This window comes from Osmerus mordax, chromosome 12, assembly GCF_038355195.1.
Source record: "Osmerus mordax isolate fOsmMor3 chromosome 12, fOsmMor3.pri, whole genome shotgun sequence".
Lineage (NCBI taxonomy): Eukaryota > Metazoa > Chordata > Actinopteri > Osmeriformes > Osmeridae > Osmerus > Osmerus mordax.
The window spans coordinates 13,060,795-13,082,217 of NC_090061.1; the positions used below are offsets into that span (position 1 = coordinate 13,060,795).

A 21,423-nucleotide genomic window follows, 5' to 3' on the forward strand; every position below is an offset into this window, starting at 1 on the left:
CTGTGTTAACCCTGTGTTAACTCTGTGTTAACCCCGTGTTAACTGTGTTAACCCCGTGTTAACCCTGTGTTAACTCTGTGTTAACTCTGTGTTAACTTGCACTCTGAGGCTGTCCCTCTCACCACGGTGTCTTCCACATCTATCTCTTTTTCTCCCTTCTTTTTTTTGGTATGCTCCGCCCCTTCCTGGTCTATATGTGATGAGCAGTTGTCCAGTGTTGTTCTAATCTGCTGTTCCAGGTCTGTTCTGGTCTGACCCACTCTGCTGTTCCAGGTCTGTTCTGGTCTGACCCACTCTGCTGTTCCAGGTCTGTTCTACAACAGCGTCAGGTGCCAGCCTGAAAAACAGACACCCCCACAGCACCGAGGCAAGGTCAAATTCCAGTCAGTTATAAATAAACACATAGACAAACACACAGATCTATAATACACACACACACCCACTCCCTCACTCTGTCACACACACACTCACAAACGCAGCTTCAATAGTCAATTTCCATAAGGTTCTAACAGGGGCATGTGTTCGCCAAACATACACACAAATACAGATATGCATCACAGGCATGAAACGTCAGACGGGCTTTTCAGTCTCAGGAATAATTTATTCTTAATGCAAGATTCTCATGTCAAGCAAAGGCATTTACCAAGTCATTTGGTTTCATCAGTTTATCTGGATTTCACAATTATTTGTTTTACATGTCAAAGGAACGCGTGTTAAAAACAATAATGAAATCAGACTTGTTAAGGTCAGCATGATAACAACATTGCAGGCATCGAGAATACAGTCAATCAAACATAAATCGCCTTCAAAAATGCATTCAGTTTATTGTCATTTGATTCATCTTAAGACAGACATCAGCAACCACAGCTATTGTGAAAACACAAAGGAGACTTTTCAAGCAATAATCTTCATAACGAGGTGACCATGAAGCACTGTGGAATCCAGTAGTCTTGGTGTCTATGGAGGGGGGGGGGGAGGCTGTGACGGGGTCAGGACCAGGAAGTGCATAGGAGTTACGTTTGCAGTATGACCGTGCAAATGTTTAGGACGGGGTGGGACAGCGAAGGCAGGTGAAGTATCTTACACAGGTGATAAGATATTAAAGTGCCAAGGAAAAGTGATCACTACACAAGCCTGAGATCTGTCTGTCTGTCTGTGTCTGTCTGTGTCTGTGTGTGTGTGTGTGTGTGTGTGTGTTTGTACGTGTGTACGTGCGTGTGTACATGCGTGACTACGCAAAAAAAAAAGTATGGGTGTGTTTGGGCGCACGTGTGAGTATCCATCAGAGAGTGTGTGTGTGTGTTTTTTCTTATCTACAGTACAGAGCCTGAGATTAAGGGGATGCTTAGAAGCTTTATGAGGTCAGCTGCTAAGATGTAGCCCCGAGGATGAGAGGGCAGGGGGGGGGGGGGGGGGGGGGGGGGGGCAGGACTGGAGGGAGGTTAAGGCTCAGAGGGAGACAGGCACAGAGAGGGGAGACTTGGGTCGGGGGGGTCGGGGAGCGTTATGTCAGCATGTCCCACAGGCAGCAGCAACAGAGGGCCGTCCAGCAGGCGGTCAGACACGTGTCTCCGGTGTCGTCTCTCCTCCTCTCCTCCACCACGTACACTACGGACAGAGAGGGGGGGGGGGGGCAGATTTAGGATTCGCATTTTGACACTGTGTCTGTTACTAGGCCTGCCTAACCCTAACCCCGTGTTTCAAAGTTAGAAGCGTCGCTGCCCGTTGCCGTGGTGTAGTCATCGCAGCCTTCGACCCATCAGCAAATACAGTGCAGTTACATAACCAGCGACAATAGAGCAGAAGAGGTCTGGTGTACACAGTCTCTGTCTCACACAGACTCAAGCACTCACACAGGGATTCAAACACACTGCTGCCTGGAGGCCCTTCCAGCTTACCAGACAGACAGACAGACAGACAGACAGACAGACAAGCAGGCAGTAGGTATACAGACATATAGACAGTCAGAATATGTGTCTTTCTTCCCTTATGTCTATCAGTCCTCTTTCTCTCTGTTTGTGATTGGTCATGCATATGGAGATACCTGCATAAGGACACACTTGCTGTCTCTCCCTTATTGATACAGTACGAAGACAGTTCTCCATAGTGACTAAAGGGGTGTGAGATTGTGGGTGTGTTTCCCAGAGAACCAGCTAGAGCCCAGATGAAGCTTATTCATAGCTGCTCTCTGGACTCTGATATGGAAGAGTTCCATGTAGCAGAATAAACACAGCAATGTTTATCATGAACTGATATGTGGATTAATCGTTCTCTCGGCACGTCACACGGGCACATCAGGAAGTTACCTTTCACCTGTCATGTGACAAGCAGTCACCACAACGCTTTTCGTGTGGTGCGTGTGTGTGTACTGACTCCAGTGCTCTCAGGAGTAGACCCAAATCTTTCTTTGCATACCACGTTTGAATATTCTCTGGAAGGATAGTTTGTTACCTTTCTCTGTGCTAAAGGAAGTTAGCCTATGAGGGCTAAAGAAGCTAGCGTGTGGCACCCACCTGTGTTCTTAGGAGCCTCTCCATACATTGGACCAGGAGGGGGGCCCCCCTGCCAGCCGGGCTGTGGCTGCCCAGGGTAGCCTTGGTAAGGGGGCTGTCCAGGGCCGCCGGGGTAAGGGCCTCCAGGCCCCATGGGCCCAGGTGGGTAGTTGGGGTAGGCCGGGTTGGGCTGGTCCATGTTGACAGGGTAGCCCTGGGGAGGGTAGCCCTGGGGGGGGAAGCCTTGAGGAGGGTAGCCTTGGGCGGGGTACCCTGGGGCCGTGGGGCCAGGGCCCGTGTATGGAGGAGGCTGCTCAAAGTTCATCTGAAGACCTGAGAGTCACCTAGACAGAGAGAGAGATGTTGTATCTGTTAATCTGGTATTTTCAGTAGGCACAGAGAGGAATATAGTGTGTGTGTGTGTGTGTGTGTGTTTAGGGACCTGCTCTTCAGGGTCATTCCCAGAGACTACCTAATTACCTCCTCCGAACACTTTCTTTATGATGCAACCACTGCCATGGACACAAAGCCACATGTATCTACACAACATAGACAACTTCCTGATCGTTGTGCTATTTTCTTTCTGCAGCCAAGGTTTTGAAAGCGTAAGCAAACAACTCAATTTCAGCCTTGCTCTCCCCTTCATATATATATTTTTGTAATCATAATAGCTTTCTAGTGAAAAGGTGTCTGTGTTTGTTTCATAAATATTCATTTTGGGGCTTCCTGAAATGTTTGAAGTAAAACAGGATGAGCGCTGTAATTTTCCCACACACAACCCCTCTCTGTGATGACAAAACAGCACCCCTTAAAGGGCACCTCTACATCACAAATTCCTTCTAATGTTTTTAACTACTATGGGTAAAAAAAGACAACCAAATGATAATAAAAATACATTTAGGGAAATAATAGTATCAATCAAGCCCAGGATTAATATGCTTGGCTGTGCGTGAGTATTAAACCTACCATTTTAACTCCAAAAATAGGTTTTGGTGTTTAGTTACTTTTTAAGCATGTAATATCCTTATTCATGACACCTTTAATGTAGCAATGGAGGCTTAGCCACAGCCCTTTGCTCACCGTATTTCCCTTTCAGTAAATAGTTGGCTATGTATGCAGTGTTGAGCAGGGGTTAACAGCCTGTCTGGCTCCCCCATTGGGCTTTTGTATTATGTTACTGTCTTTCTTGTAGCTATGATAGGGTGTTGATCCAGAGAGCACAACCTGCAGCGTTTTTGGATAACAGTATCTTCGGTTTTTGAGACCATTGACACAATTGGACAGAAGCTCAGCTTAGACAACTGAAGGAAAATAACCCATTTTAACCATGGGTATTACAATGGCTGTGTCGGTGTAAGAGACGGCAACTGCCTGTGAATGTGATCACATCATGATTCACACACTGATGTGAATCGTACAAGGTGCGGTCTAATCAGTACATAAAGCAATCAGCCGTCAGAGCAGTCAGTGGCCACGCCCCCGTCCGTCCCGTCACTGTGTTACACCGCAGGCTGACAGCGTCAGACACAAAACATTCTTATCTGTGTATAAATGATTAACACTTGGGCTGAGGCTCAACACAGGACAACACTCTGCATGGCGGCTTAGCAGAGAGAGAAAGAGAGAGAGGGAGGGAGAGAGAGGGAAAAAAGGAGATGTTGCAGAGTAAACTGTTGATTCAGTGTTACTTGTAAACCCTCGGAGCAACACTGAATCGACCGCAGGCTGCTTTTCTTGAAGGTTATCAAAAGGGATCTTTGAAAGCAACTCCGATTCTTTGAAAACGTAGGCCTAGTCCTAGCCTCTAAGGCATTTGTTCGGTCACATGGTATGTTATGGGAAACTGTAAATCCCCAGGAGGGAATGCCACAACAAACGCAGTAGGGAGCAGGGACAGAGCTGTCAGTGTGATGTGTCCAGCAAACCTAATGGCTTCCCCTGTCTTTCTTGCTCCGCCTATCAACATGTTCCATCCAGCTTGAGTGCTCTCACTATACACAATCAGGCCTTTGTCTTCGGGGGGAAGGCTGGAAGAGTCGATCCATTCTTCTTCCGTGCGACCAGCGGTGGAGCTGAAGAGAGCCTTTTCTCAGCACCTCCCTCTGGTACCTTGGACTGTTGCTAATCTCTTCTTCTTAAAGTAGAAGATTAGTAAGAACCTCAGTGCTGCATCTGGGATCGTCTGAGTGTCTGATCACATACAATAGTGGACCCAGTAGTACCACAAAAACACCACAAGTGAAGACACATCATAAAAGGCTGTTATATATATATATTTACGTGAACCAGATGCATTTCACTATTTACTTGGGGTGGTGGAGGTAGTTTTGATCTTTGTATAGTTTGGCTATTCTCTCTCTTTCTGTCTTTCTCTCAAGAGCACACTATTACTGTGTGTGTACGTGTGTGCACGCTTGTGTGTAGTGGCCGTCTTTGGAAGCAGTGAACCATGATATGGCATGATTGTTTTCCACAACACTGCCACGGCACACACACAGGTCACTTGTATTCTTCAGATGTATGTCATAACTATGGCCTCCTCTAGCATAAATCTAATGTAATCCATACTGTATTGACCAAGTAAAAACAAGCAAAATGGCAGTAGGGGAGTGAAAGATCAATAGAAATGTGATGATCAACGACCTAAACGATGCCTCTACACGTCCAGGCCTCTCTAGCTCCAGGTGACACAACATCTAGCTCTTTAATTATCTAACTGACTACCAAGACTCTGGTGAGGGTCGTCGAGATCACAAGGGATGTAATTAGCAGGGAAACCATCTAGAGAAAAAAACAGATCTGCACCTAGTCTACATCCGTCCTTTCATCACGCTGTTCAATCTTAGGGTGATACTACAGGTCTCCAACTATGTTTGTGAGTAAATGGTTTCTTTGGGAGTGAGCTGAAATGTAACACGGGCTGCTTCTCCAACTAACTACTAGTAATTAATAATTCACCATGGTTATTGTGGTTGAATGGCTCGTTTAGAAGCCGAGAGACGTTTCACGACAGGATAATATGCGATAATATGCTGATTTTGTTTTCTTCGACCAAATCGTCGGTTAATATAGCCTAATGTAAGGCATTTAAATCAAACACGTTTAAATTCCTCACAAGCTTTGTAGTTTACAGTTCTTCCAACAAAGTTAACCGGTTTCATTTATTTTATGCACAGATCACCCAAATAGAAACATTTCAGTGCAAAACGTTGAGCAGAGCCAATACTAGCCAACGTTGACAACCAGTCCCCATCTAAATATTGTGTTTTGATATGAGCAGAGCAGAACATTTAAGTCGTATAGCCTTGTATTTAGCAAGCAGCCTACTCTATGTCTAAAAAATAAGCCGTGGTCGCGTTAGAAGCAATAGAATATTATTATAAGAACATGATAAAACTCGCACCTGCACTGGGCCTGGGCCCAGTGGACAACGGTGTCGATTTGCTATTTTCCAGCCGGCAAGTTGATGAGCTACGTTCACGAACATAAAATAAGCCATAGACTACATACCTTATTGAAAACTGTAGTCGTGTCTTTTATTTATTGTTGTAACTCGAAGAGTAAAAAAAAATGATCCTTAAACGTGCTGTGTATTATTTCAAAATCTTTACCGCATTGTGGACCACAACCACCTCGTCTTCTCTTAAAACATAGTGCGTATCTTTTGTGTGGGGGGCCGTGACGTCATCTAGAGCAAGGGGTAGCAAGTGTCGGAAAAACGGTCCTATCGCACTTACCGCGTTTTCCATTGATTGGTTAATGGCTGAGTCTGTAGCCACTCTCTACGCACCTCGATGAGAACATAATGAAACTCATCGGTGACCGAAAATCATATGGGTCGACTAAAAACACATCATATACAGATGTGACGAAATACGCACGGAACTGAAAGATGACTGGTCAGAGCAACGTATAAAAACGATATATTTATGGACCTTGGTGGATAAATGACTGAATGAAAAAAAATAAAAGACTGACTGAAATAGCCTACAGTCACATTTAGTCAATGCATTCCACAAAAATGTATTGCATAATAAATACTTTTTTAGTCAATTTTCTGTACTTACTTTATCGAAGCTGCCTCTTCTAACACCATATTAAACATAGGCCTATTAGACGCTTTTTTAACCATTCACACTTGACATAAAGTAAATTCGTTTTAAATGTGGTTTACATCTGGTGCAGTACCTGATTTAAACCATCTGGGGGCAGCATTCTCTCACTTTCGCTGGGCCAAGCCAAGCCTGCGTTGTGCTGCTGAGAAGAAGCCTAAGGGATGAATCCATTGCATGAGTCTTAACCCTCACATTGTCCTGGGGTCAACAACCCCTAAATCATATTTAGATCTCAAAAACTGATGTGAAACATGAATCTTCCTAAAATGAGCCAAAAAATTCACATTTTGGGAAATTATATTTATTTTACAGCGTAGCTCCCCCCAAAAATGGCTTTGGAGGTTGAAATTACCTGAGAAAATACTGATTGGGGTTGTACCATTCAGTCCCTGTGAGGTCTAACCATATCAGGAAGGGAAAAGGAGAGCAAAAGGGAGAAATACGACATAAGACCAGGTAATGTTTTGTCTATTATTCATTTAAGTTTGTATGTTTGCATTATACGGATGCTGGAACGAACAGTAACTAAAATATTTTGCAACCAGTCTTGAAATCAACTTGTTGGAGAAAGGTGTTTAATTTGGCAGTTTAATGTTCATGGTAATATGACAGCACCACAACCTCTTTGATTTAGTTTAAATGTGTCTGTAGTCTGAGTGGCCTTCATGGGTTTATAACTTTACCTTTGGGCCCTTTGGTGGATGCCAGATAATTCACAAAACAGCTGATGTTGTTAATGACTATTTGGCTGTATTCTATACTGTGCCAAATTTCACATTAGTAATCAAAGGTTGAGTTGAGTTATGAGATCAATTAGACCCTGGGTCATAATGACCCAAAGGTAATAGACAATAGGAGGGTTAAACACCTAGCTGACCATTACATTATAGTTCATCTTAAATGTCAAGATTCTCTAGTATAGCCATGGAACAGGCTACAAGAGGCAGATATCATGCTTACCCAATACCATAACCTATGGTATTGGGTGATAAATGATCTAATCCTTCTTGCCATTGTTTAACACAGACCATTCATAATAATTACATGCAGCAAACTGTTAAGAATTCAAAAAAATCCTACAGTGTCACATCCTTCAGGATACTATAAAGCACACACACACACACACAAATATATAAACACACACACCAGATTGTGAAACACAGTCTCATGTGTCTTCACAGATCTGTGTGGCAGCCCAAGACAACTGGGAAAGCCAGTCTTGGTTGAAACAGTGACTGAACCCTGGACCAAAACATGCCCATCCATACTTTCAGGAAAACCAGTAGAAGACCTTAAAGGAAGATTTAAAAAAGGCCCATTATATAAAATAAGATCTGGACTATTACAGATAAAGTGTACTTAAATGTTCTGCCAGAGAATGTTTGATGGCAGTGTGTCCAAATATATGTGGGAGATAGATTGCAGATCTGCCAGACACCTGTCTGCTATCTGCTGTCTTGTGAACCCACACTGTCCCATATGTGACATAACATCCGTTGTGTAACAGCTGATGGACCACACCAGACTAGAAAACAAACTCAAACTCATTTGACAGGCCACAGTCGTGTTTTGCCTATCGTCGTTTGTATTGTTTTTATTGTGGACAACTTGATGGTTGATGGTGCGGTAGGTGTGGTCATCGGCCTCTTGGTGAGACAGGATGGTTCATGCCCGTTCAGCTGTTGGTCACGGGACAGATTGTTGTCGGATGTTGTCTTTGGAGATGAGGCACAGCCTCCTCCCCCTCTTTCCACCTCCCCCTCTCTCTAAACCTATGTATAGTGAGATGGTGGGGTTTAGAGTGACCTGGTATTTGCTGGCTGGTGGTGGGGGTGAAGTAGGGGTTGGGACAATAAGACTTGCATGTTAATAAAATGACCAGACAAACTATCCCACTGATGTGAGTTGCAGGATGGCCTTACGCCCCCTAGTGGAGAAGGAGTGGAGATGAGGAGGAGTGAAGTGGTGGAGGTGAGGAGGAGTGGAGGTGTGGAGGTGAGGAGGTGTGAAGTGGTGGAGGTGAGGAGTTGTGGAGGTGTGGAGGTGAGGAGGTGTGGAGGTGAGGAGGAGTGAAGTGGTGGAGGTGAGGAGGTGTGAAGTGGTGGAGGTGAGGAGTTGTGGATGTGTGGAGGTGAGGAGGTGTGGAGGTGAGGAGGAGTGAAGTGGTGGAGGTGAGGAGTTGTGGAGGTGTGGAGGTGAGGAGGAGTGGGGGCTTCACAGATGGCGTGGAATATAACAGCAATCAGAGGCACATGGTGTGGCCTTCTGTCCAATGCCTGACCTCACCTCTGTCTTGTTAAAGCTCCGTATCAACATTGCTCCATCTCTAACCCGCCCTTTGCTCCATGTTTTCACCCGGACCCTACAACATGTTGTTTACTAGAATCTGTGTGTGGTAATGGATCCTTGGGTCACCCTGTATGTGTAGAGAAACATATTTTCAAAATGCAGTGTGCTTCTTGTGAAAGGCATTCACATGTTGTAGATGATAGACTTCGGACCTGAGTGTTGGTGTGTGTGTTTGTAAGATCATGTGTGTGATCTTGATACTGGATGTGTGTGTTTGTGTATTTATAAGTTAAGTGTGCTACTATGAAATTGGTCTGTGTGAGTGTATGTAGGTTGTTTTGCAAAGCATGTTACCCAGCTGTCCTCCTCCCCCCTACGATTTATGATGTATGTGACTAAACATGCTGGCTGTTTACACTCATCACCATAGCGATTCGTCCAGTGCCATCAACATTTGGAGGTGGAGTCGACAAAAATAGCTGCTCAGACGAACTCCCTCCCCCACTAGAGAACTGTCAGGGGACAGGAAGGAAGGTGGTGAGGGGGGGGGCATCAGGGAGATCCATGTCCCTTTTGATTAGCCCTAAAACGTACAGTATCAGCGTTAATGTACTCCGCATACAGTATATGCTTAAGTAAGTAAGTGTGGGCTTGGGGTGTGTATGTGCATGGGCTACATAAATAGATATACCGTAAATGTCAGACACACTGACCTCTGTGTGTGTGTGTGTGTGTGTGTACGTGTGTGTGTGCGTGTGTGTGTGCGTGTGTGTAAGGAGGAGATGTGAGAGCTGAACTATCAGTTCACTGTGGCCTCTTTCTGTGTAATCCCTGATAAATCAAGCTGACAGTCAGAGCTCCGTCCCTCAGAGAGGGGATCGCTTCATCACAATCACAGGAGACGGCATGTGACCATATCCACCTAGCTAGCTGGAACCTGGCCCTGTTAACACACGCACGCACGCACCGCCACACTGACGCACACACACACACCCGCGCTCCGCAAACAAAACATTTCGTGCCCCTGTACGCCATCCAGCTGTCTCAATTACAAACAGAACATTGCTACCCGACACACACACACAGCCGTGTGGCTGCGTGTGTGGCTGATAGGTAGTCATGAGGTTCAGTTTGATCCTGGTGAGGCCCGGGGTGGTGTGCTGAGGTCAGCAGGTCCATGGGAGCAGAGCAGCTGCCCAGTTTGTGACCCACATCCCACAGCAGAACCGGGGGGCATCGTGTTGTCTTAGTCTGGCTGCGTACAGGGCCCCAGTAGGAGGGGCCTCTGCCCCAGAAGCCTGCTCTGATGTTTCATATTGTCCCCAGTGAAAACGCCACTTCAAACACATAACATAAACATGCTCTAGATACATACATTTGTTTCTATCCGCTTTGATAGTCATGGGAGCAGGCCAGAGAGAGGATGCAGGGATTATCCTGACTAGCTGGGTATACAATATGTCATATAGATTGTAAGTCTATGTCTACAGCCTTAGCTCAACTCTAATGCCCAGCTCTTACCTAACTTCTACATTCCTAACTTAACTCTGGTACCAAGCTCTAACTCTAGTAACCATGCCTAACCCAACTTTAGTACTAGAGCTCTGCTCTAACTGTATTCTCTATTCCTCCATAGTGGATAGGTGCTATGAATGCATGGGGTCATGCTACACATTCTTCATAAGGTGTTTTCATGTTCCTGTAGAACCCGCCTGGTTAGATGGTGTTAAAGATCTGTCTTGGTTGTAATGCTCTGTGAGTTACATGTCTGAGACCACTGTTGAAGCCTGGAATGTGTGGCTTAATTTATGGTACGTCCACATGGTCATGTTCCATACATAGGGCCACCCAGTGGCTTATGTAAGCGGGGGGTAACCTGTTCCTTAACTTCAGTGTGGCTGTTCTATTTTGACACTGCAGTGTGTAATGGCCTCACCTTGAAGGACTGTCCTAAGGTCGCTCACAAAATCAGTATTTGGTCATTTGAATTGTAATTGTTGTTTTGTTCCCTCTACTCAATGTTTTAGTCAACATCGTACCATAGGGCAGAGCAAAGGACATGTTATGACACTTACGCTTATTGTTGATGTTTATTATGTTATGTTTCTGATAAGAGGAGGCAATGCAGTCGTGATAACCTCTAAACACAGGTGTGTCTCATGGCTGTACATTTAACTAGGTCAGACACACAGAGAAACGTTTCCAGGTGATTCAAATGAAAATGATATGGTAAGTTTGTTACCAGTCTCTAAACATGGCAGTGTTGTATTTAGACAGAAATCACACAAATCAATTTCATGTTTGTTTTTTCATTTTTATTTTTCAGACCTTATTCCTCCTTCAGAACACAAGGAAGAGCTCATCCACAGCCTGTCTGAACTTAACTCCAGGACCAACTTACATACGCCTCCAAAATGGAGGAAAACTCTTAAAAAAACAATTTTGGCAACACAGCCCTTAGCAAACATCCCTGCTTTACAAGTACTTCTCTTGAATCCCTCCCTCCCTGTTAAAAAATATAAAGTACCATAGTCATATTTACAACACGGGAAAAAATGTCCAGCAAACAATCTGATCCTTTCTTCCAGTTACAACTCGAAGTCTGCAACCAGTCCTCTATTAAAACGCCCTTTTGCACTTAACTTACTTTTTTTTTTTGTTAGAACTCAAGGGGTCAACGACTCCCAATAAGATTCCTTTTTTCTCCTTTTTTTGGTTCCTCAAAAATATGTTTGAAAAAAAGAAAGAAAGTTGAAAAAGAGTGTTTAAGGCGTGCGGGTCACGAGAGACAGCAGAGGTTAAAAACAGCTCTTCACAGGAACCACAACTGGCGCTCACATGTCCATCTCAAACTGGCTGTCATCTACGAGAGAAGAGGGAGAAAGAGGTTAGCCATCACAGACAGACAATCAATCTTTACTCGTCAGCACACAGTCCTACCACACCCGAATAACGCCTGGGGTGAAAGGGGGCGTAAGGCCATCCTGCAACTCACATCAATGGGATAGTTTGTCTGGTCATTTTATTAACATGCAAGTCTTATTGTCCCAATCCCTACTTCGCCCCCACCACCAGCCAGCAAATACCAGGTCACTCTAAACCCCACTATCTCACTATACATAGGTTTAGAGAGAGGGGGAGGTGGAAAGAGGGGGAGGAGGCTGTGCCTCAACTCCAAAGAGAACATCCGACAACAATCTGTCCCGTGACCAACAGCTGAAAGGGCATGAACCATCCTGTCTCACCAAGAGGCCGATGACCACGCCTACTTTCCTCTCCTGCTCCTCTCCTCCCTAATCTGCGCTCATAGCTAGCTGATACCCTCAAGATAACAATGTGGACTGATAGACCAACGGCCTCCCATCTCAAAACAACGACGATTGTCCTTAAGAGTCAGCTTGGACCCTACAGATAACCAGCAGGCAGGGAGCTCACTGGGGGAGATGCAGAGAGCGGGGTGCCAAGAACCAGATATACAAGCAGCACAATCCAACAACGGGTACAGGTACAGGCCGTAAAGTGGGCCGTTGGTGTGGTGTGTTGCAGTCACTTCTACGAGTCTTATGCAGGCTAGCTCAGGTCTAAAAGGCAGCCCTGGCCTAGTTCAGCTCAAGTGTTAAAACCCAGCTGCATTCCAGGAGAGCCACTGGTAGACTAGAATAGCACACGGTGCTAATGTCTGACAACTCTGCCGCTTCGCCTCCTGCCCCAGAGCTCGACGAGACGAGCCATGCTCGGGTTACGATTCTGGCCAGGCCAGGCCTGGGTTGAAACAAGTGCACGTTCTACTGCTCTTACAAGCAGCGAGCCAACCACATCTAGCACTGCCCGCACGGTCCTACAGCTGCAGTGCATAGACATGTCGAGTGGCAGCTAGCAAAACTTGGCAGTTCCATTCGAGGTTTGTTCCAGAAATCGAGGTAGGCATCCTGGGAAACACTCATCCAGTGTCGGGTAAAAGCGTAGCCAGGATTATATACCCATAGACCTAGCACTGCCCACAGGCCACAGCTGCAGTGCATGAACATGTATAGTGGCTACTAACAAGACTTCAACACAAACCCTGTTCAAAATTCCCTGCCTTACACTTACGGAACAGACAACACTTGAGACATGTACCTAAGCACGAGCAGTGAGGATAAACAGTGTGGTAGGTCGTCATGAGAACAGGAACAGCAGGCGTTGACTCTGCTTCCAGGTAACAGGACTCTCCTCTAGGGTTCAGGAAGTAAAGGCCAGGGATCCTGTTTGTACTTGTCAGGCCTCGCCTCCACCTTCCTTCAGTGTCCTGGAGACTGCTGACGAGTACGTGTGCGTGCGGCATGTCATGCATGGAGTTCTCTCCATCTGATAAGACTTCCTATAGACTTCCGTTCCAAATCGCCACTCTACCCCTTCTCTGCAGAACGCATGAGTCTATCGCACAAACTATCCCCCCCCCCCCTCGCATTAGTCTGTTGGACAATTTTCGGCAGGAAACCCTGGAGTCTCTCTCCAAATCATAAGACTTCCACACCTAAGGGTGCGTGTGTGCATGACAGAGGGATTATTCACCAGCCAGGTCTTTCTCCTCCTCCTCCATCTCTTCCTTCAGCTCCTGGAGCTTGCCCAGGGGGTGCAGGGCGGGAACGGTGACCCCAGGGATTTGGGGGAGGCAGCACGGAGGGGTGCGGGCGATGGGAGAGTTTCGACAGTCCAAGAGAAACTTCCTGTCGTAGATGATGCGGGTTCCTGTATGAGAAAGAGAGAGGGGGGGCATGAGGGTTAAGATAATTTGGTTACTAGTTTCTGCACTATAAGCAAGAAGGTCACAAAAAAACAATAATCTCATTCTGAGTCACTGACAAATGCATTTTTGCAGATTGTGTTCAGTCTGTCTTCCATTTAAGTTTTTGGAAAGCAGAAATCATTTCCTCCCGGAATGGGTTGTAACAGTAGGGAGGTTCCTCTTAGGCTTTTGAGGAAAGACATGGCCAGCGGCTTTCTTATGAAGTGTGTGTGTGTGTGCATATATATGTGTCCCTACGGCCCCATGGCCAGGGCTGCTGGACGCATACCAAACACGCCCTGTTCTGAGCACAAGGATGGAGGGGGAGCTGTGGGTTGGCACAGCAGAGTCTGTTCTAGGAATCTCAAACACAAACACATTCTCTCCCAGGGCCAGGCCAGGGCCATATCTGGCTGCGGCAGCATGGGTTAAGGCTGTTGGGTAGCTGCACAGGGGGACTGGGGGGACGGTATGCAGGCCCCAACCACCAGCATGGTCAAACGGGCCGTGTCTCTTTAAATCTCTGGATTCTCCTGGGTGCTGACGTGACAGAAGGCCAACAACCAGTGACGCGTCGTGTTGTGGCGTTTCTGGTGAAGTTTGCCCAGGACAAGACCACGAGGCCGGGGAGTGGCCGGTTCCCCTTTGTAACTCCACACCGGAGTTTGAACTGTATCAGTTCCCTATGCTTCACACCAGTAAAAAACATGTTACGTAATCACTGCCTGTTGTGCAGCCTGTACTGAACAAAAGGGGAGTGTGTGTGAGAGAGAGGAGAGGGAGTGTGGGGTGGGGTGGGTGGAGGGGTAGAGAATAAGAGGAATGCAAGTTAGCTGCACCCATGCCATGGTTGCTAACGTAGCTATGCAGGCTAGTTATGCAAAAGGGCCCAGCTCTAAACAGTCTTGTCCAAACTCTTTGTTCAGTGGAAACCTACCCTCAATGTGATATAATGTAACATCGGACAAGACGTCAGACGGCAGAGCCCACGGGGACACAACAGGCTGTCACAACAGCAGGCCCACGGTCACAAGCCAAGCAAGGGCTAGCATTTATGCAAACATGTCGATAAGCATCAGTGACTAGTCCCTGTCAGAAAAGGGGGTGGGGCGAAATGTGTCCACATTCAACCATAATGTATATGGGACCGACAGTTCAATCTGGGGGAACTAAAAACACAAGAACCAACCTTCCCCCTCCTGAGGCCTCCTAAAAGTAACCATTCTAAGACAAAGACGAGGGTTTCACACTATTCCTTCCTTTCTCTTACTTGGCTTGTTGCTAATCTCTCCCCTCCTTCACACGTCCACCTTTCATCTCCTTTCCTAGAACAGAATGTTCTCTAGAATTCCTGAAATACAGTGGAGAAAGATGAGGTGGGGGGGGATGTACATTTTGCTATCCCCTCCCCTCCACCTCCCAATCATCTTGCAGCTCTCTGCCTGCAGCAGTCACATGGCCATGTGTCAACAACTCCAAACATCTTGTTGTGGTGTACTTAGTGTTTGATAAACACAGACCAGACAACAATTCCTAGCCTCTTGTATTCCATAGCCAACAAATGCCCAAACTTGTTTCAAAACAATATCCATCTTCTCTCACTCACCTAGTATCTATTTACATAATGCGACTGTTTTGGTGCAGCTAGCCTAACTACTTGATCTCATGCAACATATCAAAATGCTTTTGATTAGCCACCATACCAACAGCCACTCTTTCTTAAACATCTGACGTTCCACAGGCATTTACATGAAGTAAACTTTATATCAGTCACAAATCAAGTGAGAAGTAGAGCTAAGCCTTTTGACGTTACTGTAAATGTGGGTGAAACTTGCGTGTTTAGCAGTCTACCATATTTTTTGCGCGTTCACCACGTCAACAATAACGAGTTAGCCTGCTAGCAGCTAGGTCAAAGAAGAATAATGCACTGATGTTCAGGCGCGTGGCAGTTGTTTACTGTGTGACATGTATGGGTTCAGCTTAACATTCGATGCAGCACAAACAAAACCGATCCATTACATGAGAAACATCCGATATTCAACTTGTTGACGTTCACGCTCAATCAATTACTAAACTCAATTCCAATTCCATTTTCGCAACAGGGGCCTGTTGCACAAAAGTAGAATTAAGACATCCGGGATAAATGACTCAGCTGAGCTCAATGAAGCCAAAACATGTGCGTCCAGGCTTAATTGGTTGCACAAAGACCAAGCCAGGATGAGCAGACACGGATTCATTAAGCCAGGTGAAACCAATCCTGGATAGGTGCGCGCTCACGGCTCACTCAAATAGACCCCGCCACAGATCACAGATTAACTGATTTACCATGGCAACTAGAGCCGCGTACTTTTCCCCGTCGGAAGCACAAATCCTCATGGAGGCATACGAGGAGGTAAAAGATATAATTAAGAAGAAAGGCAACACCGCCACAGTGATAAAGCAAAGAGAAAAAGCGTGGCAAAGTATTGCAGACCGCCTGAATGCGTAAGTAGTGCACAATTACATACTCACCGCTCCGCTGAAACATCACAATTACAATTCAAATATTTAATTCACATCTCCAAAAATGCAGTTGTACTGTAATTATGAAACGGTTAAATTTTTTATTGAAATGCACTGCAGATATGAGTGAAATTGTGTAAAGTAACTCCATCACACTGTATAAAGCTATGATAAATTTTTTGATATTTTTACTGAAAACAAGACAAAAATACCAAGTAATTTTTTGCAGTGTGACTCCATTAAATATGTGTGTGTGTGTGTAGATTAAACATGAACGGGCCAAAACGGACATGGCAGCAGGTCAAAATCAAATACAAGAACATTCTGCAGAATGGTATGGTCCCTGACTAATATTTAACAAAGCACAAGCATATATTGTACCCAGAAGGTGCCTGCTCACACATTGTCTGTACTGTTTTAGCAGTGAAAAAGAATACCCACAGACAAGGCACGGGTGGTGGGTCACCAAAGGCTGACCTTACCCCAGCAGAGGACATGGCCTTGGAGCTAAATAAAGGCAGGCCCGTCTTAGAGGGGATCCCTGGGGGGAAAGAGACGAGCATAGGTTCCTCCCAAGATGCCACCCGCTTCATTCAAGGTATGTCCTTCCATCTCTACATGGGATACAACCACATTCATATTGAATCAATTTGGACTGTCTGACTTTGGTTTACCTATTGCCTTGCAGTGTCTGGCAGCACTGTGTTCCTGTTAGAGCCACCAGCACAAGCACCAGACGATGCTGATCCAGTGAGTACTCCATCAAAGGCATACTGTAGGCCTGGCATGTCTTGTCTACTAGCTTCAATATGAATCCGATTAAATGTGATAGGGTGAAGGCCCCAGTGCAGCAGCAACAGCACATGATGGAGACGATGATGAGGAGGAGACCATCTCTCTGGATTCCAGAAGGCATGAGGTATCATGTTAAGACTGTGAAAGTACTATTTACTCTACAATGGTGAGGAGTCCTCATCAAAATCAAAAAATCTAATTTCTTTTACAGGACCCAGATGCTATACAGTGGGAAAACCAGCCTGGCAACATAGTGCGTATTAATAAAAGGACACCACATCCTGCCAAATTCCAGCTGCGCTAATTGTATTGTGTTCACAGAGCTCACAAGCTATCAGAAAGTTGTATGGCAACCACCTCCGGCGCCAAATAGAACTGGCAGACATAGACATTCAGTACAAGAAGAAAAAGATGGAAAATCTTGCACTGGAGTCCGAAATAAAAAAGAGGACAATTAGGAAACTGGACCTTGAAATAAAAAAACTTGAGAGGGAGGTGAGATATGCCTTCAATGTACACTGTATGCTAACTGTAACACAAATGTATTAATCATTATTTTTCTTTCCTCCCCCAGCTCCAAGAAGATGACACAGCTGAAAATAAAAATTAGGTATATTCTCGTAAAGTCAAGTGAGCCATGACATATGAGCTCTTATTGTGAGCACACAGGACGGTGGCATCTTTCTAAGGTTTTTTTTATTTTCCCAGCAATCAGTACAACCAAGTCATCGTTATAAGGCATCGCCCTCTTTTGCCCACCCCCCCAGCACCAGGTGTGGCCACTAGCCTATATGAAGGCCCAAAATTGTGTGTTCCTTTCTGCTCTGACAATGGCATGCCCATTCGTGCGAGATGTGGTGGATGAAGAAGCACTTGTGCTGAGGAGAGCCTTCAGGCGAGAAAGGGTCTTCAGGGACCGGTTGGACCCACTGGCCTTCCCTGATGACCATCTATATGAAAGATACAGGTTTTCTGCAGATGGCATCAGGTATCTATGCAGACTACTGGGTCCCAGGATTAAGCACCGCACTGCACGGAGCCATGCACTGAGTGTGGAGCAAATGGTTTGTGTGGCCTTGCGCTTTTTTGCTAGTGGAGCCTTCCTGTACTCAGTGGGGGATGCAGAACAGCTGAACAAGGCCACAATTTGCCGCACAATAAGGAGTGTGTGTCTGGCTATCAAAGCATTAGCAGATGTCTTCATCTCCTTCCCTGGCCACAGAAGACTCTGTGACATCAAAGAGGAGTTCTATAGGATTGCAGGTAAGAGGATCTACAAATTACAGGACAACTGTTAACACATAGTAGGATACTCATTACTTTGTGTGACAGGTTTCCCCAATGTCATTGGTGCAGTGGACTGCACACACATAAGGATAAAAGCCCCCTCAGGTGCCCATGAGGCCGATTTTGTGAATAGGAAATCCTTTCACAGCATTAATGTTCAGGTGAACATAACTTTTTGATATTGTCCATTGACGAACACTCTGCATTGCCAGTGATGTGCATTGATTGGTGTAATATTCCTCATCTTATGATTTCAGATGGTCTGCAATGCTGACTGTGTGATCAGCAATGTTGTGGCAAAATGGCCTGGCTCAGTCCATGACTCCAGAATCTTTCGGGCCTCTGAAATCTATCAGTGCCTATCACAAGGTAAGCCACACAACCCCTATTTATAACCATCATGGCTGTGTCAAGAATATCACTGTGTTTATGAGGTAGTAATGATGAGATTTTGTGTTGACAGGTGAATTCTCTGGTGTGTTGCTGGGAGACAGGGGGTATGGCTGCCAGCCTTTTCTCCTGACACCTTTCACAGACCCCCAGGAAGCACAGCAGGCCTACAACCATGCCCATGCCAGGACCAGGGCCAGAGTTGAAATGACCTTTGGCCTCCTGAAGGCACGCTTTCACTGCCTTCACAAATTAAGGGTCAGCCCTGTTAGGGCATGTGATATTACTGTGGCTTGTGCTGTCCTCCACAATGTGGCCTGCCTGAGGAAGGAGAGGGCCCCCAGAGTGCCACCAGCCATGGACTGGGACAATCCGGCAATCTTCCCTGATGACGACAGTGGTCGGCTGCTGAGGGACCAATATGTGTTGAATTATTTTAGTTAGTATGTGTGCTTTCAATTTTGGTTAAATATGTCCTGCGGTGGCAGAGGAATTTGGGTTTTTTTGGGTTCGTTTTTTTACGAATTTGGCCTCTTATGATGTTTGTGCGGTATACTGTGTGTAATACAAGGCTGCAGGGAGGCTACTGCATCCATTCATTTGTCTGTTCAGTTGATGTGTATGGATTTGTCCTGCATTTATTTTAGTGTGCAGACATGCAGGGTGTGTTATATACAGACCTTTGAATGTGTATGTATCATTTTGTATAATATGCTTGGATTCTGTGCTTTCCATCTTGTAGAGTCACTGTGACTTCAGTTTCGAAAGGAGCTGATGGTTTACCTGCTTTGTTTTGTCCTTATTCAATAAAGGAACATAATGTTACACATTGTGTTTTTATATTCATATGGAATGTGTATTTGTTTATATGACAGAGTACTAGGGCCACACTGAAGAAAAAGGATAAAGTCATAAATTTATGAGGCTGGTTCTTTCTGCAGAAAAGCTACATATTGTTTTTACAGTTTTGATACTTATGACAATGTGATACTTAATATTCTGGCACATCAGCATGTCTTTGTTTATGAAACCATACTGAAGTACAATTTCACGAAATGCCCCACATCTGTCATTTTAACAACTGTCCTCCTTTAAAACAACTGGTTACAATATTATGACTTGTGTTTTTTTCCCCTCTGTGGCCCTAATATTCTATCATTTTATATATAGCCTTATAGTCTATGGGAAACTGTAAATTATCTAATGATAGCAACATCATCTAAAAATCATTTTTTATCCAAAATCATTGAAATTAATGATCACAAACGTTTAAATAATGACAGTGGGTCTAGTTATATGTGATAACAATGTATAGTGAGCAGTGAAATAACTATTGGTTTCCATTTGTGGTGACTGCTGACTGACATTAGGGATGAGATTAAATAGATCCTGGAATTTAGCCTGGTCTGGAGCAGGCTAGCTCCACAGAATAAATCTCCATGGTAATTTATACCATAACATATCCTCCTGCCCCCTATCCATCTTTAGTGCAACCGGATTACGGATCAATTGAGCCAGGATCACCAAGATATCCTGGCTTAATCCCTTATCCTAGTTTTGTGCAACAGGCCCCTGGTCTCATAGCAGTTAGCTTCATGTTAGCCAACAACACAGCTAAATTTACAGCCAACCAGACTGGGTTTAGACACTTACCCCCGGGTGTTGTAGAGAAAAGAGTCCCTCCAGGTGTTTGACTGTAGCAGTCTGGCAGCTGGGACCAGTCCTTGAGAGTAAGAACCCGTGTGGGAATGGGACAGCTCTTCACCTGTTTGGTGTTGGTTGACATAGTGGAGGTCTTGCAACAAAGATGTTGTTGGTAATTGCCTTCTTGGGCCGCCTGAGTTTAGGCTTGCAAATCTGGTTGCCTCTTCTACCTAGCTAGCTAGCTAGCTAATACCTAAAACAAGTAAGAAAACAAGATTGTCCTTGTTTTATAATATTCAACAACAGCTGAAAAGTTGGTAAACAAGCTACACACGCTTATTTAACTAGCTGTAACGGAAAATGTCGAGAGGCTCTCTAATCACAAGAATATATGCGTTTGCTCGTTTGACTGTTGTGACCATGTGCGAGTAGGCTATTTAACATAACAGCGAGAAGTGACTCGGGTCGTGACGTGCCTGCTATTGCAGACAACGAGTCACGTGGCACTGTTTCAGCAATTGCGCTCTGCTCACCCACGAACCAGTGTTACTTAATTACATTATATTGATTAAATATATTATTGTATGTGCACACACGACCCTTACTCGGTGACCCATGAAAAGCTTATAGGAGCGAAATAGACGTGAATTCGATCAAGTGAAGAAATCCCACTGGACACAATTGAACACAAGGGACTGCCCGCATATAAAACCATCTAAACCATATACAGTGTTAGATCAAATCCCGTGTACGTGTGGTACACAGCAAAGGGCAGGCTACACATGGTAGCGGAGTTTAGTTCGAAACAAATCTACTTTCGGAACTAAAAGTCGCCACCTACTGGCGACAAATATGAATGTATGTCTACACAAAATGAGGTTTGCACAAACATGAATTGTAAAATGAATGCCACTACCTCCCTTGTAACCTGCATATCTCACAAATTCTGAGATATATTCTCTTGTTTCTGAGGCTTCTTTTGACGACCAAAGTAGTCAAAATTTAATTGGCCAAGTAATACAATAGGCTACATACAATGTGTCAGTTAATGAGGCTGCGAGAATCATGGGAAGACGCAGTAGTTTGTGGGTTTATCGCCATCCAGTAAAGATTCTAAAAACATACATTCTGTCCATGTGGG

At 45.1% G+C, this 21,423-nt stretch overlaps 3 protein-coding genes across 5 annotated transcripts; 1 reads left to right on the plus strand and 2 right to left on the minus strand.

Moving 5' to 3' along the window:
- Positions 1-592: 592 nt before the first annotated feature.
- Positions 593-6,136, minus strand: LOC136954339 (cysteine-rich and transmembrane domain-containing protein 1-like). The gene is made up of 3 exons (XM_067247950.1): positions 6,003-6,136; positions 2,514-2,836; positions 593-1,608 (listed from the first exon to the last, which is right to left on the minus strand). The coding sequence occupies exons 2-3, from the start codon at positions 2,815-2,817 to the stop codon at positions 1,505-1,507; spliced, it is 408 nt and encodes a 135-aa protein (XP_067104051.1). The 5' UTR covers positions 2,818-2,836; positions 6,003-6,136; the 3' UTR covers positions 593-1,504.
- A 5,053-nt stretch (positions 6,137-11,189) lies between these two features.
- Positions 11,190-20,701, minus strand: eif4ebp3l (eukaryotic translation initiation factor 4E binding protein 3, like). Its single transcript, XM_067247845.1, has 3 exons — positions 20,292-20,701; positions 13,451-13,627; positions 11,190-11,759 (listed from the first exon to the last, which is right to left on the minus strand). Exons 1-3 carry the CDS (start codon positions 20,422-20,424, stop codon positions 11,731-11,733), a joined length of 339 nt encoding a protein of 112 aa, XP_067103946.1. The 5' UTR covers positions 20,425-20,701; the 3' UTR covers positions 11,190-11,730.
- Positions 15,770-19,486, plus strand: LOC136954254 (putative nuclease HARBI1). 3 transcript variants are annotated; one of them, XM_067247842.1, is made up of 13 exons: positions 15,770-16,148; positions 16,430-16,500; positions 16,588-16,764; positions 16,855-16,916; positions 16,999-17,085; positions 17,173-17,214; positions 17,283-17,456; positions 17,536-17,554; positions 17,901-17,949; positions 18,055-18,224; positions 18,294-18,409; positions 18,506-18,617; positions 18,712-19,486. In XM_067247842.1, exons 1-13 carry the CDS (start codon positions 15,991-15,993, stop codon positions 19,080-19,082), a joined length of 1,608 nt encoding a protein of 535 aa, XP_067103943.1. In that variant the 5' UTR covers positions 15,770-15,990; the 3' UTR covers positions 19,083-19,486. The 3 variants fall into 3 exon arrangements, with proteins under 3 accessions (XP_067103943.1, XP_067103941.1, XP_067103942.1); XM_067247840.1 differs by having other exon boundaries at positions 17,901-18,224; XM_067247841.1 differs by having other exon boundaries at positions 17,901-18,224; positions 18,318-18,409.
- Positions 20,702-21,423: the final 722 nt, after the last annotated feature.

Excerpts from the sequence above, each read along its gene's own strand:
- LOC136954339 (XM_067247950.1), bottom strand. The coding sequence starts at position 2,817 with ATGAACTTTGAGCAGCCTCCTCCATACACGGGCCCTGGCCCCACGGCC. Across the intron at positions 1,609-2,513 it reads AGAGGCTCCTAAGAACACAG|TGTACGTGGTGGAGGAGAGG; the intron begins GTGGGTGCCACA and ends CTCTGTCCGTAG.
- LOC136954254 (XM_067247840.1), top strand. The coding sequence starts at position 15,991 with ATGGCAACTAGAGCCGCGTACTTTTCCCCGTCGGAAGCACAAATCCTC. Across the intron at positions 18,225-18,293 it reads GGAGTTCTATAGGATTGCAG|GTTTCCCCAATGTCATTGGT; the intron begins GTAAGAGGATCT and ends TTTGTGTGACAG. Across the intron at positions 18,618-18,711 it reads CTATCAGTGCCTATCACAAG|GTGAATTCTCTGGTGTGTTG; the intron begins GTAAGCCACACA and ends TTGTGTTGACAG.
- eif4ebp3l (XM_067247845.1), bottom strand. The coding sequence starts at position 20,424 with ATGTCAACCAACACCAAACAGGTGAAGAGCTGTCCCATTCCCACACGG. Across the intron at positions 13,628-20,291 it reads TTTCTCTACAACACCCGGGG|GAACCCGCATCATCTACGAC; the intron begins GTAAGTGTCTAA and ends TTTCTCATACAG. Across the intron at positions 11,760-13,450 it reads GGAGGAGAAAGACCTGGCTG|ATGACAGCCAGTTTGAGATG; the intron begins GTGAATAATCCC and ends CTTCTCTCGTAG.